The sequence below is a fragment of the Culex quinquefasciatus genome, chromosome 2 (genome assembly GCF_015732765.1).
Source record: "Culex quinquefasciatus strain JHB chromosome 2, VPISU_Cqui_1.0_pri_paternal, whole genome shotgun sequence".
NCBI lineage: Eukaryota > Metazoa > Arthropoda > Insecta > Diptera > Culicidae > Culex > Culex quinquefasciatus.
The window spans coordinates 74,261,233-74,275,613 of NC_051862.1; the positions used below are offsets into that span (position 1 = coordinate 74,261,233).

Below are 14,381 nucleotides of genomic sequence, written 5' to 3' on the forward strand. Positions count from 1 at the left end.
TTTATGAATGAATGTGAAAGACAGGCGTGCACCGACGGGACATCTGGCGAGGAGTATTGGAACTCAGCGTTGTGGTGGGTCGGTAGGGTGACCTGATTTGAGTTAGCATATTTTTCGCGATTTTTTAAATCTAGAGTTTTTTTTATTAGGTCCTATAAACATATGAAAGACAATAGTTTATTGGTCCTTTTCAAAAAAAAAAAAACTCTGGAAATATTCATTTTTTTTATTTGGATAAGACTTTAGGTCTATTCCCGTACAGCAGAATTCTGCAATTCTGCACAAAAACGGCAGCAGAGCGTTCTCGTACTTTTCTGCAACAAAAGTAACTTTTCTCTCAGGCAGAACTTCTGCAGTGAGAGAGGTAGAGGTTGCAGCAAAACCGTTCCCGTACTTTTCTGCAAGCTCTCTCTTCTCTTTCTTGTTGAAAAGTTACTGCAATTTCGTGTGATGGATGTTGACTACACGCTTACATAAAATCTGCAAGTTGGGTGAAATTAAGCATATTATTATAAGTTGTAATAGTAAATGATTTTGGGGTAGTTTTGTTATGTCTGGTTTTATTGAGACCGATTTTTTTATGTTAACGATTTCTGGCTTAGTTAATTTATGTGAATGATATAGCGATTTTTTTAGTGTTAATAGTTTTACCTGATAAAAAATTGAAAACTTAAGGCATAGTATTACAGCAAGGCTAGTACCCCAACAAAAAATTGTTCTATAAAAACAAATTGTTTTTAAAAAATTTTAAAAGACACATTTCTTTTGAGTTTGATAATTTCAAATTGATATTTGTTTAGGAATCTTCAAAAATTCTTAAATTCTTAAATTCTCAAATTCTTAAATTCTTAAATTCTTAAATTCTTAAATTCTTAAATTCTTAAATTCTTAAATTCTTAAATTCTTAAATTCTTAAATTCTTAAATTCTTAAATTCTTAAATTCTTAAATTCTTAAATTCTTAAATTCTTAAATTCTTAAATTCTTAAATTCTTAAATTCTTAAATTCTTAAATTCTTAAATTCTTAAATTCTTAAATTCTTAAATTCTTAAATTCTTAAATTCTTAAATTCTTAAATTCTTAAATTCTTAAATTCTTAAATTCTTAAATTTTTAAATTCTTAAATTCTTAAATTCTTAAATTCTTAAATTCTTAAATTCTTAAATTCTTAAATTCTTAAATTCTTAAATTCTTAAATTCTTAAATTCTTAAATTCTTAAATTCTTAAATTCTTAAATTCTTAAATTCTTAAATTCTTAAATTCTTAAATTCTTAAATTCTTAAATTCTTAAATTCTTAAATTCTTAAATTCTTAAATTCTTAAATTCTTAAATTCTTAAATTCTTAAATTCTTAAATTCTTAAATTCTTAAATTCTTAAATTCTTAAATTCTTAAATTCTTAAATTCTTAAATTCTTAAATTCTTAAATTCTTAAATTCTTAAATTCTTAAATTCTTAAATTCTTAAATTCTTAAATTCTTAAATTCTTAAATTCTTAAATTCTTAAATTCTTAAATTCTTAAATTCTTAAATTTAAATTTTAAATTTAAATTCTTAAATTCTTAAATTCTTAAATTCTTAAATTCTTAAATTCTTAAATTCTTAAATTCTTAAATTTAAATTCTTAAATTTAAATTCTTAAATTCTTAAATTCTTAAATTCTTAAATTCTTAAATTCTTAAATTCTTAAATTCTTAAATTCTTAAATTCTTAAATTCTTAAATTCTTAAATTCTTAAATTCTTAAATTCTTAAATTTAAATTCCTAAATTCTTAAATTCTAAATTCTTAAATTCTTAAATTCTTAAATTCTTAAATTTAAATTTAAATTCTTAAATTCTTAAATTCTTAAATTCTTAAATTCTTAAATTCTTAAATTCTTAAATTCTTAAATTCTTAAATTCTTAAATTCTTAAATTCTTAAATTCTTAAATTCTTAAATTCTTAAATTCTTAAATTCTTAAATTCTTAAATTCTTAAATTCTTAAATTCTTAAATTCTTAAATTCTTAAATTCTTAAATTCTTAAATTCTTAAATTCTTAAATTCTTAAATTCCTAAATTCTTAAATTCTTAAATTCTTAAATTCTTACATTCTTTAATTCTTACATTCTTTAATTCTTACATTCTTACATTCTTAAATTCTCAAATTCTTAAATTCTTAAATTCTTGAACTTTTAATTTCTACGCCATCTTTAATCATAATAAATACACATTTTTTGAAGTCATATTTAAGGTAAGAAACTCAAATTTAGAGGATTTAGAGATTGGAAATTTTGACTGTTCCTATTTTATTTATATTTGAGTTTTAAAAATTTTTATTTACAGAATTTTTTAATTTTACTTGTATATGAAATTATAATTTCTTCAAGTTTCTGTCTTATTATTTTTTAATGTAGCTTTTGAATTTGTTGTGTTCTGAACCCATAAATATTAAAAAACTTTTGTTATTTTATTTCGAATTTTTTTCAACCTTTTTTTTTATTTTGAATTTTTTAAATTAAGATTGTTTTGAACTTTAATCATTTTGAAATATTTAGTTTTTAATTATTTGATTTTTAAGCTTTGAATTTGTGATTTATTGTTTTTTTTTTATTTTTCTGATATAATTATTTGCATTTTTAAATTTCTCAAATATCTGATTTAATGTGTTTTTATTATGTTTCTTGATGTGAAAATATTAGTTTTTTTAAAATATTTTTAATTATGGATTCTTTAATTTCCAGATTGTTTAATTTATGTGTATCATTTTTTTTGAGTTTGCCATCATTTTTTTTATTTGTCAATTTTAATGCGTCACCGTTGTTCTTTCATGTGACATCCAGTCATAATTTTTTTATGTTATTCTGAATAATCTTTCAAACAATCTGCTATTAAACATGTATTTATTTTCCCTTCTATATAAAACCTTTGTTTGTCTTTTTTTATCATATTTATTAAACGTACCTGTCACTCTCATTTGTAAAATTGATTACCTAATGTAAAATTTTTAAGTTGTTTCTAATATATGATTTCTACCTAAGCATAATTAATTTCTAGTTACTTAATAAATAATACATCCTTGATTTTTTAAATAAAATGTTGTGCTGCATAAAACAATAATGTCCCAGTTCTAGAGGTAAACTTCTTTCGATTACTTTTTTTGTCAACCATTTTTTTTAATATTTTGAAATAATTAAAAAAATAATAATACCCAATTTGAGTAAATCCACTCTACTGTGTACAATATTGCAGAAAAGTACTGGAACGCGCTACCCAGGCAATTTGTTTGCCGCTTCTCTCCTTGCAGAACTTCTGCAAAAGAGAGAGATGAAGAGAGCGAGCTGAAAAGTACGGGAACGTGCTGCAAAAAAGTGACTTATGCTGGCTGCAGAATTCTGCAGAAGCTGCTGAAATTCTGCAATTCTGCAAGTACGGGAATAGACCTTTTGTTCATACCAAGGTTCATATGTAAAAAGAAGCAATTTTTTAATTCATTTTTCCATACAATTCTTAATGAAATTTTGGGGGCTTTATAGATTCTAAATTTCTGGAAGAGTAGGGAATTCTAAGCATACTTATTTGAAAATTATCTGCCAACTCTTGAATAATTTTGTAATCTCTTGTACAATTTTAAAAAAATTTCTCCTCAACTCTTTAGCAACTAAATATAACATTAAGGTTCCTTTCACTATGTTTGTCAACTGGGGCTAATCGGGACTACTGTCTGAATAAGGACAGCAGTTTTTGGAGCACTTAAAAGCTTGAGATTTGGAACATAATGCACTTTGTTTGTTGTTTTTGTAAGAGCCCAGGGCGGCGATGTACTTGTAGTGTAGATATTTAAAAGGAAGACACTAGTGGTTGGTACTGAGCAATTCCAGCTTTTGTACCTGATCCTCTCCGATTTCAATGAAACTTTGTAGACATGTTATCCTAGGCCTATACCGTTCTACGCATAATTGTTCCAGGTTCAAAAAAGTGCAACTGAGAAAAACGCGATTGAAATTTTTCGACCATTTTTTGTGTGTAAACAAGACACAATACTTCGTAAAACTCATGATTTCGTGAAAGAAAATATTTGGTGGACAACAAAGTACTAAATTTTATGGGTTTTTTTTCTTAAAGTATACATCAAATTAAACTTAAAAATGTCAAAAAGATGGAATCGACCAAAAATGACATGTTACAATTATGCGTAGAACGGCAGTGTATAAGTCATTTTTGTGTACACACTTAACCCCCGGTGGTTGGTCACATTTTCGTTTGACACTTTTGTAGTTTGTACCCCGTTGGTTGGTCAAAGTCAAACTAGCAAAGTGACGAACTGTCACTTTTTACACGGCGCTTACGCACACTATCAAAACAAACGTTTGGTAGTGTGTGTGAGCTCCGTGTAAAACGGGTGTCAAACTAAAAAGTGACCCCGTTCGTTTGACAATAGTTCGTGTTAAACCATCGGGATTTGAGTGTATGGAGCCAATTACCCACGAAAATAACATTTGAGAAGGGCGTAAGTTATTTAAATATTTGTGTATTTTGTAATTTAAATATTGCTATATCTTGAAGTCATTACATCGTGTCAAAAAGTAGTCTAAGATAAACTTGTAGGAAACGGGCTTTCTGAAAAAAAAAATACACTGAAAGAAAAATATATGCCACTTCTATGAGATTTTTCAATTTCAAAGTTCAAAAGTTAAATTTCAAGGTTTCGTTCAAAATTTTTGAGGAAATATCCCAAAATGTTACAAAAAGTTTCATGAATAATGCAAGATGGTATGTCTCTCTTAAAAAAAATCATTTACCGAAACTGTTTTTTTTTTGAAAGTGGTCTAAACATATTTTTTTAAAATACCTATAGTGGGAATCGATTCCCCAGACAATTTTACACAAAAGTCTCCATATTAGTCATTGTCCTATGTCCAATCCTAGTGAAGAGTCAGCGGTTTTAAAAATAAAAATGTTACAAAAATAGGGTTTTTGGTTGTTTTTGGCAATTTCTATATGACAGATTTGATTTTTCAGTCTCGTAAATATTTTTATCGGAAAGCTCGTAAAATTTCTCATAGGTTTTCCATATCTTTTACTAAATAATAACTGTAATCATGTTTAAAGCGCTCTTTGATACTCCATGTAAAAACATAAAATTAAGAATAAAATTTAAAATTCAGTCATCTTTTACTTTTAGTCATCACCCTTTTTTTCATTCCCAGTTAAAACCAGTTACCAAAAACTTAGCAATTTGGCAATCGAAAAAAAAATATATACATATTGAGATTATGTGTACTGTTAATTTTTCGGTTGTTTTAAAGAGAAATCAATACTCTAAATAAAAATAATGAGTACTTTCATTTATTTGTTGTTAAAATTCTTGTTTTAGTTTTTGTTTCCAATATTGAAATCATTCTTTAGATGCAGGCCAAGGGTGTATGATACTGATGATACTCGTCGGTTGACAACACCCAGGCGAGGAACATCCCGGAAGGAGCCCAACTACATCCGTAGTGCTGTTTGGACAAAACAGCATGGCTCTGGTTCCTTGCAAGTGTCCTATTTTCTTACCTCCACGTTGGCTTTGTTTAGTCATCATGATGACAACGTGTAACCTAGCTGGTGGCCTGTGGAAACGACTCGTAAACCTTTGACCAGCGAGGGTCAGAGTAGAGACGGCTAGAAGAAAGGGGCGCGTCAATGTGGGAAAGGGAAGTAATTTGTGATTGTAGACGGTATTGTTTTGATTCGCAGTATGTTGAGTCAACTGCTGTGGATGTACCTGAAACATCGCACAACGGGGTTTCTGTTCTCTTCATTCTCAGCTACCACCTATCTTCTGTTTATTTTGTTTCACTGATTTGCTAACGCGGCTTCTGTTTACTACCCTCCATTTGATTTCGATTTTACTCATTTGATTCTCTTATTTCTCAACGCTTTTCCACTCTATTTTACCAATTGATGCTGCTGTAACAAACTGTCTGCTTTCCCTTAATTTGGCAGCGATGTCAATTTTGTTTATCTTGTGCCTTTTCTTTATTTATATATTTGAATAACTTCTCATCTTCGCTGTAAATTGCCCTCAATACAATCTAAGCTTGTTCTTTACCTCAATTTTTTAACTATTGTTAATTTCTTTATCTACTTCATAAATTACTATCTTACTTTTACTATTGATTCTTTACATAGTATATTTCCTTCACTGTCCATTGTTTTGAAACTTCACCTTTTTCTTAAGCAAGTGAGGTTCGAGCCCTTACTCAATTTATGGAATGATTAAAGGATTAACACAAATATTACTATTGTACTTTTGAAAAACTTTTCTAAAATGCTTAGGACCAAAATATTGTAACAAAACACCGCGACAGAAGAAATAGCAACAGATAAACACGATTCAACATTAGACTAGATTTCAGGAGACAACAATACACAGTAAATAACAATTAGTTTTTGAACTCAAACTAAGAATATAACAGTTTTTGCTTAAATAAAAGTTAAAAGGCACACTATAAATGGTTAGGCGCGCTTATACTTCATCAAACCCTACGTAATGTACCACCCCCGGCCGAGTTAAAATGCGTAACCGGAAAAGAAGGTGTGCATGCCTGGCACGAACACTCAGAGCGTGTTCTAGCGTGTTGCTCGTACTGACTCAGAGCAAGGGTGAGATGTAGGTGTAAGGGCAGTGCGTGTTCGTCGGGAACCTAGTGCATAAGATCGGTCAAGGCCCGTTCTTACACTGAAAATTGCGAATTGCGAATATTGAAATCATTCTTTAGATAAGAAATCTAGAGTTTTTTTTGAAAAGGTAATTAAGCTATTGTCTGTCATATATTTATGTGACTTATTAAAAAAAACCCTTGAAATGCCTATTATTCGAGGATCTGGAAAAGTCAGGAATTTGAAAGTGGGATTTGAGTGGTCACTCTGACAAAGCGTAACGAAGTCCTCCTCTTATGAATGTTGATCGGAGAAGGTACGCTAATGTTGAGTTAATTTTGAGGAAATTTCAAATGATTTAACTGATATAGTTTCCATTAACGCAAGTATTTTTGTGTTGATAAAAAAAAATCTTCCCGTAGCAGGTTTGGCATCGGATATTAATATTTAATCAACATGATTGGTTATTCAAGTCCTCCATATAGCATTGCTGCTCGTAAGGCACCGAATAACTAACCCTCTATGGGAGGCGCCAAAAACATTCTTGAGTTAAGGAATTTTAAAGAAGCCCGCTTTTTGTATTTATTATTATAGTGTATTATAATTATTTAAAACTACTTACTACAACATTCGGAGGGGATATGGATCTTTTCTTTTACGGATGTTAAACGATTCGACGTATAGGATACTAATGAAACATAAAAGAAATAACTTTATTCAAACATCCTTAGTCCTACGGAACAGTCTCGGAAATCAAAGAGGACAAAATGTTAGATACAACCAATAAATACGTAATCACGAGTACAGTCGCTAGTATGGCCACCGCGAAGTTATACAATTGCGTTGCGGTTCACTTCTTGCCACCTCCGGCTCCCGTAGTGCCACCACCACCCCCAGCGGCCTTAGCACCGGCCGCCGGTTTCACTCCTACCGCGGGTGGCCGCACACTTCCCACCAACGCCTTAACGGCAGTCTTCTTCACAGGCGCCGGTTTGGCGGGAGCGGAGACCGTCACTTTCGGTGCTGCTGCTCCAAGGACCGACGAGGCCGAGTTGGTTTTGCGGAGCGCCGATACGGCCTTGAGCTGGGCTGGGTTTGGCCGGGGGGTGTCACCGCGGTTGGCGATAACCTTGGACGAAGTGGTCACCAGTTGGGAGACCTTTTTCTTGAGCAGACTGCCACCGCTGCCGAGGATGGTCGTGGACTTGGACTGGTCGCCGGTGGGGGTACGTCCCAGGGGGCCTGGAATGTGAGAAGAAGAAGGTGGTTAGGAATGTTAGGTGGCAATCTTCAAGAGGTTAAGGCTCACCTGGCAGTGACATCCGCCGATTGATGCCACCGAGAGAAGCAGTTCGATCGGGGAACTTTGGGAGCGCTGTTGCTTTGCGGATCACCGTTTGTGGCGTCGTGGTGATGGTTGAGGTTTGCGTCACGTCCGGACCGTGGGGATTGTTCAGCTTCATGACGAGCAACGCGGCATCGATTTGGTGGCGAGCCTGCTGCAGGCAGTGGATTACGTTGGCGTCCCGTTCATCGTTTTGGTTCGCCCGCATGAGAGACTCGAAGATCTTCTCGTTCGGACTAGACGTGATGATGGCTTGCATGGCTTCGCTGTTGGCGAACGAGCTGTCGTCGGGCAACCCGGTTGGCTTTTCCGGGGTCGGCATAATCGCCACCTTTTCGTTGGAATCGGTATTGTACAGCTCTCGCGTGGCGTTGTTTATCTCCATCCCCTCGGAGGAATTGTTTGACTTGGTATCGTCGTGTTGACTGGACGCCCCGGACGAACTTGGAACAGATCCCTCGGCCGATTTGGGCTTCATCGGGCTGAGCGCCGGATCCATCTTGCTGTCAAAGTCCGTGGAACGGTTCCAAGCGTTACGGTCAGCAAAGTGAGCACCGTCCGGCGGCGAACCCTGTCCCGTCGGGCTCGTTACGCAGATCCTCGGTGTTGCGACCCTCAACGGTGAGTTCAGCACGTCTTCGCCGCGTTCAACGCTCTTCATACTGCTTTTGTAGAAATCCAGTAGGTTCGTAAGCATCGCCTTGGACACCATCGAGCAGTTCTCCGACACCTCCGGCAGCAGGTTCGACGAGGTGTCATTCCGCCCCTTGGAGAACGCTTTCGGCCCCGTTCCCTGAACCTCCCAAAACGAGGCTTCCTTTTCGTCCTTCTCCGGACAGGTGCACTCGATCAGATCGTACGCCAGCTTGGCACGCACGCCGGATCGGTTGCACTTGATCTCCACCGTAAATGTGTCCGCGTTGGATTTCTCCTGCTCAAAGTTCAGGAACTCCAGCTTCAGGCCCATACTCTTCAGCAGTAGCGTCAAATCGATTACGTCAATCTTCAGGGGCTGTGCATATTTTGGACCGGACCGGAAAGATATAGAGAGAAAAGCAAATTAGAAGTACTGTTAACGTGGTGGACCTGTTCCAGCAATCGTGCTCGTCATCGTCGTCGTCGTTAATTTGTTAGCTAGAAATGGAATGTCAATGGCTTTGGCCAGTTTATTTGGCAATGTGGTGTCATACGCTTGAAGAATGCGATATTGCGGGGGCGTTGATGCATGCAACTTATATTTGACTATCGTGATGCGAAAAATTTCTCCCTGATATTTACTTGCCTAATAATCATATGGGAAAAACTTTATCTGAAGTTTACACAAAATGTACAGATAAAGTTTAAATTTATTGGGGTTGTTTTATAAATCTATTGGCAACAGAAATGGCTATGTTGTAAAACAGCTCATGCCACATTAAATTGAACTTTTCTTTAATAAATATGCAAAGAAGTCAAGATCGAAGCGCTAAAAACTATTGCATTTGTTAGCATATAGCAATTTTTTTATGCATCAATAGTAAAATTTTTAGTTTTAAGTAGGCCTACTAAAATATTTTTTTTGCAATTCCGTCGTGAAACTACTTACTTTTCCTGTCATTCTTGAACGACAAAATAGCCTACTTTTCTGTACCAAAAATAACAGAATCGAATAGCAAAACTTTTCAAAATAAATGCTGAAAAGTTCTACTTTTCAGCACTCCAATGGGTGCTGAAAAGTTGAACTTTTCAGCACTTGTTTCGAAAAGTAACACTTTTCAACATTTTTTTGATTTAAACGATTTATTGACAAAATACATGAAAATTTGACATAAAATTTCACTCAGTGTGTGTTTTTTGGAATTGCAAAAAATGTTGTATGGAACTCGTTGCAAAACTTGATTTTTTCAGCACTCTTCGTATTTATCCAACTCGGTGAACCTCGTTGGATAAATGTACGACTCGTGCTGAAAAAATCTTCTTTTTGCAACTTGTTGCATAAACTACTATTAAAGGCAATCTTCATAACCTGTATATAACATAAAATCGACTCAAAAAAAAAAACTAATTATTCGCTCTACAGCATTGCTTTGGCGTTCTCGAAGGTGAAATCTCTTCGTGAAACTAGGTGTCCGAAGGCTTGATTGTTGAGGCAACCTCTTTTTACACCTTAGCTTCCATCCTTCCTTCCCCGGGATTTGAACTGATGTACTTTGGATTGTTAGTCCAACTTCCTACCAGCGAATCTACCGAGGCAGGATCCAGGGAGACAACTCCTACACCTGAGCTAACGACCTAACCTCTAACATTTACTTCCACGTCCGACGGAAGGCATGATAAGACATATCTCGTCTCGAAAAATTGTTAAGACACTTTTTCTCTACAATGCGATTCATTCGAAAATCTTTTAAAATAACATGGTGTTATATGGCAGAGGATTAAAAAAAATAATGTTGGGAACCTTAGGTTTTAAACGATAAAATTAGGGTTAGTGCCCTGGGCTTTGTCATAATGAGTATCATAGGTTTGATGCTTGTTTGGCAAAGAGTATGATTTGATTCTATGTGGAATTAAAATCGAAGTTTTCAGTATATTGCTGAAGCTTCCATTTTTACACATGGACACCACTTCATGCTGCGAGAACCCACTTTGGCGTAGTCTCAGGGCTTAATCGATGGCCGGTAAGCTGTCATCGAGACAAGGAGGTTCTCTGATAGTGGAAATATCACATTTGTACAATGAACCGCTACATATGTGATTTTTCCCTATCTTAATGCGGGTGTCAGGTTAGGATGCGGGTTTAAAAAAATATTGTTTGTAGAATTTAGGATTTTAACTATAAATATCAACTTTTTATACTTTGCCTTTAGTTATTTAGGGACAAAATTAGTAACAGTGAATTTAGTAATTCTATCAGAATCGGTGATTTTCATTCAAGTAGCATAAAGACCATTCTGATTTGTCAAAATTTCCATAGAGTCTCGATCAATCAATAGTGAAATGATATCGGACTAAATTCGTTGATCTGTTGAACTAACGGTTGTCGGATTATGATTGTATCGACCATTGTTGCGAATCGAGGATCTACTGGAATTCTGACGAACAAATGGTCGTCTCTTTTTCAATTCACGACTTGTAAAATATCAACTGTTATTTTTTTGTTTTTTTTTTAAAGAAGCCAGACAGGTTTTAAAAGAAACGTTTTTTTGTTAATAATTAAAATGTCGGGGATTTGAGATAAGAGTAGCTTTCGGATAGGTTGCTTTAAATCTTGTATTCAATTCAAGTTAGGTAGTTATCCGCAAATGAATATTTGGACTTATATGAATAATTGAACATTTTGGACTTATGAATAACACACAACTGTGCATTTATTCTAGAGTCAGATCCATACAGCGTCAGTGTTTATTTGGTCGAAGTGTACTAATTCATTGGCAGATCTGGTTCTAGTTGTAATGTACGACAAGACTACTGACGGACGTGACAGGACGAGGGCCCAGTTTAGAGGTTTCGACATCAACGATGTGCGGCTGGATCACCCTCCCAAAAAAAAAAAAAAAAAACGATAAAATTAGGGTTAGTGAAATTTCACGAATTCGCAGACAACGTGAAATCCGTGAAATTTGGCTTTTTTCCGCGAAATCCCGCGAAATGTTTGTGTTAAACTTCAACGATTTTTCTCCAAATGATTTATCAAACTCAAATAGGAATGAAAATAATCTTATGAAATGCTGTAGAATTAAGCGAGTTAATCTGCCGCTCTAATCGTGTCCATCCCATATGTAAAAAGAGAGTGCTGAGATAACGCTGTGAGAAGCCCAAAAAAAGTTTCACCATTTTTCTCATTCTAAATCAACATTTTCTATATAATTTTTTATACAGTTATTTTGATATCAGTCTAAAAAACACCACTATCATAAATTTGATTTAAAAAATTAACAATTTGATGGTAAATTTGTGAAATTTTCAACAAGAGGCCGACTTGACTTTATTTGTCTATAAATAAAGGCAGGTCAGTCATGGTATCAAGGTAGGCTTGAACATTTACACCAGAGATTCATCCGGATTCAACTGTCATTTCCAGGTTTGTTTTGGTAGTTTTCCAAGTAATTAATGGTCACCAAATGATACAAATTTGTTTACTTCAGATTTTTATAGGATTCCAAGATACAAAAATATGACCAGCAACGACACCAGAAATTTAAGAAATACAGAGGCAAATGACATATTGATGCAAATCTCAACTGCTTAACCGTAGGAATTAATTTCAAAAAAATCCGCTTTTCGGAGGTGGAATCTTTTCCAGAACCAGGATCAAGCCTATTAATTCAAAACAATATAGAACTAATTGTATGGTGTAGACATTAGCCATAACGGTATGCATTTTATTTTTTCTATTCGTGGTTTTCCCTAAAAGAAGAAAAAAAAGCAAAAAAGGTTTGGATTATTTCGTTTTAAATATTCAAATATTTCATCAGAAATGAACAGATAATGATATTTTTATGCTTTACGAATTCATAAAGACATACTCTGTAAAATTTAAACAATTCTGCATCCACTCAAACGATTTGCGAGACATTTCTATATGAGAAACTGACTTGCCTTTATTTTGCATATGGGACAGCACGAAAGTCATATTTATTTTGGAATTTTTAGAACAAACATTACTTGTTCATTCAATATGCTAAAATAACATGTAAAAACAAGACTTTTGTTAAGTTTATCTCATTTTTGACAAAAATACATATGGGACGGACTAGATTGAAGCGGCAGTAATATCCTTGTTCAATAACTAACATAGGGTTAGTGATTTTTGACGATTTCGTCGACGGCGTAAAATTCGTGAAGTTTATCAATTTTTCAAAATCATTTTTTTTCTTCTAAATAATAACATAATTAATATTTTATCCATACAGACTGTTTAAGTGTATTTTATAAGTTCACAATTAAAAACTTGATATGAACCATTTGAAGAATTGTTCAGATTTTTCAGTTTTTTTTAAGAATCTAACTAAGTTTAGTAATATTGTCATTCGATGTAATAAAAAAAAAATTACTGCTATTTTATTTGAAAGGTAAAGTTTTTATGAAAAATCAAAAGAATTCAGCTTTGTTTCACTCAAATTAAAACAAATTAAAATGAAAGGTGTTTTATATCTTTGAAATAAGAGCGCGAGTTTTGCCGCTATAACCAGTGACATTGACAAAATACAATGTCAATACAATTGACATTGTGGAAATACAATGTCCCATCCCAGAGGGTCCCGGAGCACCAAAACTTCTTAGCATGGTGGCTCCCAACGTTTAACTACCTAAACAAACAAGAACGTGAGCGGGGGATCCCCACGTTTCTTCCTCCCCTGTAGATTCAGAACTGCATTGTTGTTTGAACATTCGTGATAATACTCAATCCAATTCAACGAATCATCTTTGCGGTAAACTTTACGCAGTTGGCCTGGCCGCTTCGACGTATGTTTCAATGCATTCTAATGCAATGGCGCACTGCTAATGTTGATAATGACAAGAAGATGCTAGGCGTCAATCAACCTAAGGCATTCTCCAGGATGCCCTCGAAAGACTGGCTGCGCTAGGGTTAGATTAGATTAGATTAGATTAGGAGGTATTTTTTTTATCTTTGAAATAAAAAAAATAATAAAAATATAAATATATTTAAAAATTTTCTGAGTCCTGTTTAATTTTAACGATATTGGATTATTTGGTAGATGATTCCAGTAAAAGTTAAAAAATACAATTTGTTTTTATTTTCATTTTGCATAAAATTTTCGATTTCATTACAAATATACTATTTTTTATTTAAAAATTTTGAATAGGGAGATGAAAACCTTGAAAATTATTTTTAATGTGCTAAACGTGACAAAAATTTCAAATAATTTCACTCATTTTAACTGGACAAGATTGTTAAATCTTGCTTTGATATGAAATTCAATAAAATGAAGCAAATCCGGGAAAACATTTTTAGCTTTATTAGTCGGATATTAAAAAAAAGCAATTCAATAAATGAGAATACGCATGCCCTACATTTTGTTGCAAAATATATATAGAGCCCATCCATAAACCAGGTGTAATCTTTTTTGAAAATCAGGAGATTTTTTTTTTGTGTCACGTTCAAATTTATTAAAATTGTTTAATGTTTATTAAAATAATAAATTATGAAGCATACAAAGTAGTTTCTGTAATTTAAACATAAGATTTTCAGAGTTATCATAAAATTTCTCACGTTTCAAGAAATTTTGTGTTTTGAAATTAAGGTCCCGTGAAATTTGAAATTTTTGAGCGTGAAAAATCACTAAGCCTAGATATGAACATTATCCCATAAATTTTCTTCGAATTTTCTGAAGAAAAATCCTATAAAATCGAAACAAAATCTGGAAAAAAGTCGTTCTAGACCCCTCGACAAAATATTTCGCCGG

General features: G+C 33.4%; 1 protein-coding gene across 2 annotated transcripts in view; it reads right to left on the bottom strand.

Annotated features, from left to right (window-relative positions):
• Positions 1-7,308: 7,308 nt before the first annotated feature.
• Positions 7,309-14,381, bottom strand: part of LOC6045066 — a 68,638-nt gene continuing 61,565 nt past the window's right edge. For both annotated transcript variants that reach the window (XM_038252327.1, XM_038252326.1), the window contains exons 2-3: positions 7,939-8,986; positions 7,309-7,871 (exon numbers count right to left, since the gene is read on the bottom strand). In XM_038252327.1, coding sequence (XP_038108255.1) covers positions 7,480-7,871; positions 7,939-8,986 — 1,440 coding nt within the window. In that variant the 3' untranslated portion in view covers positions 7,309-7,479. The remainder of the gene's footprint in view (positions 7,872-7,938; positions 8,987-14,381) is intronic.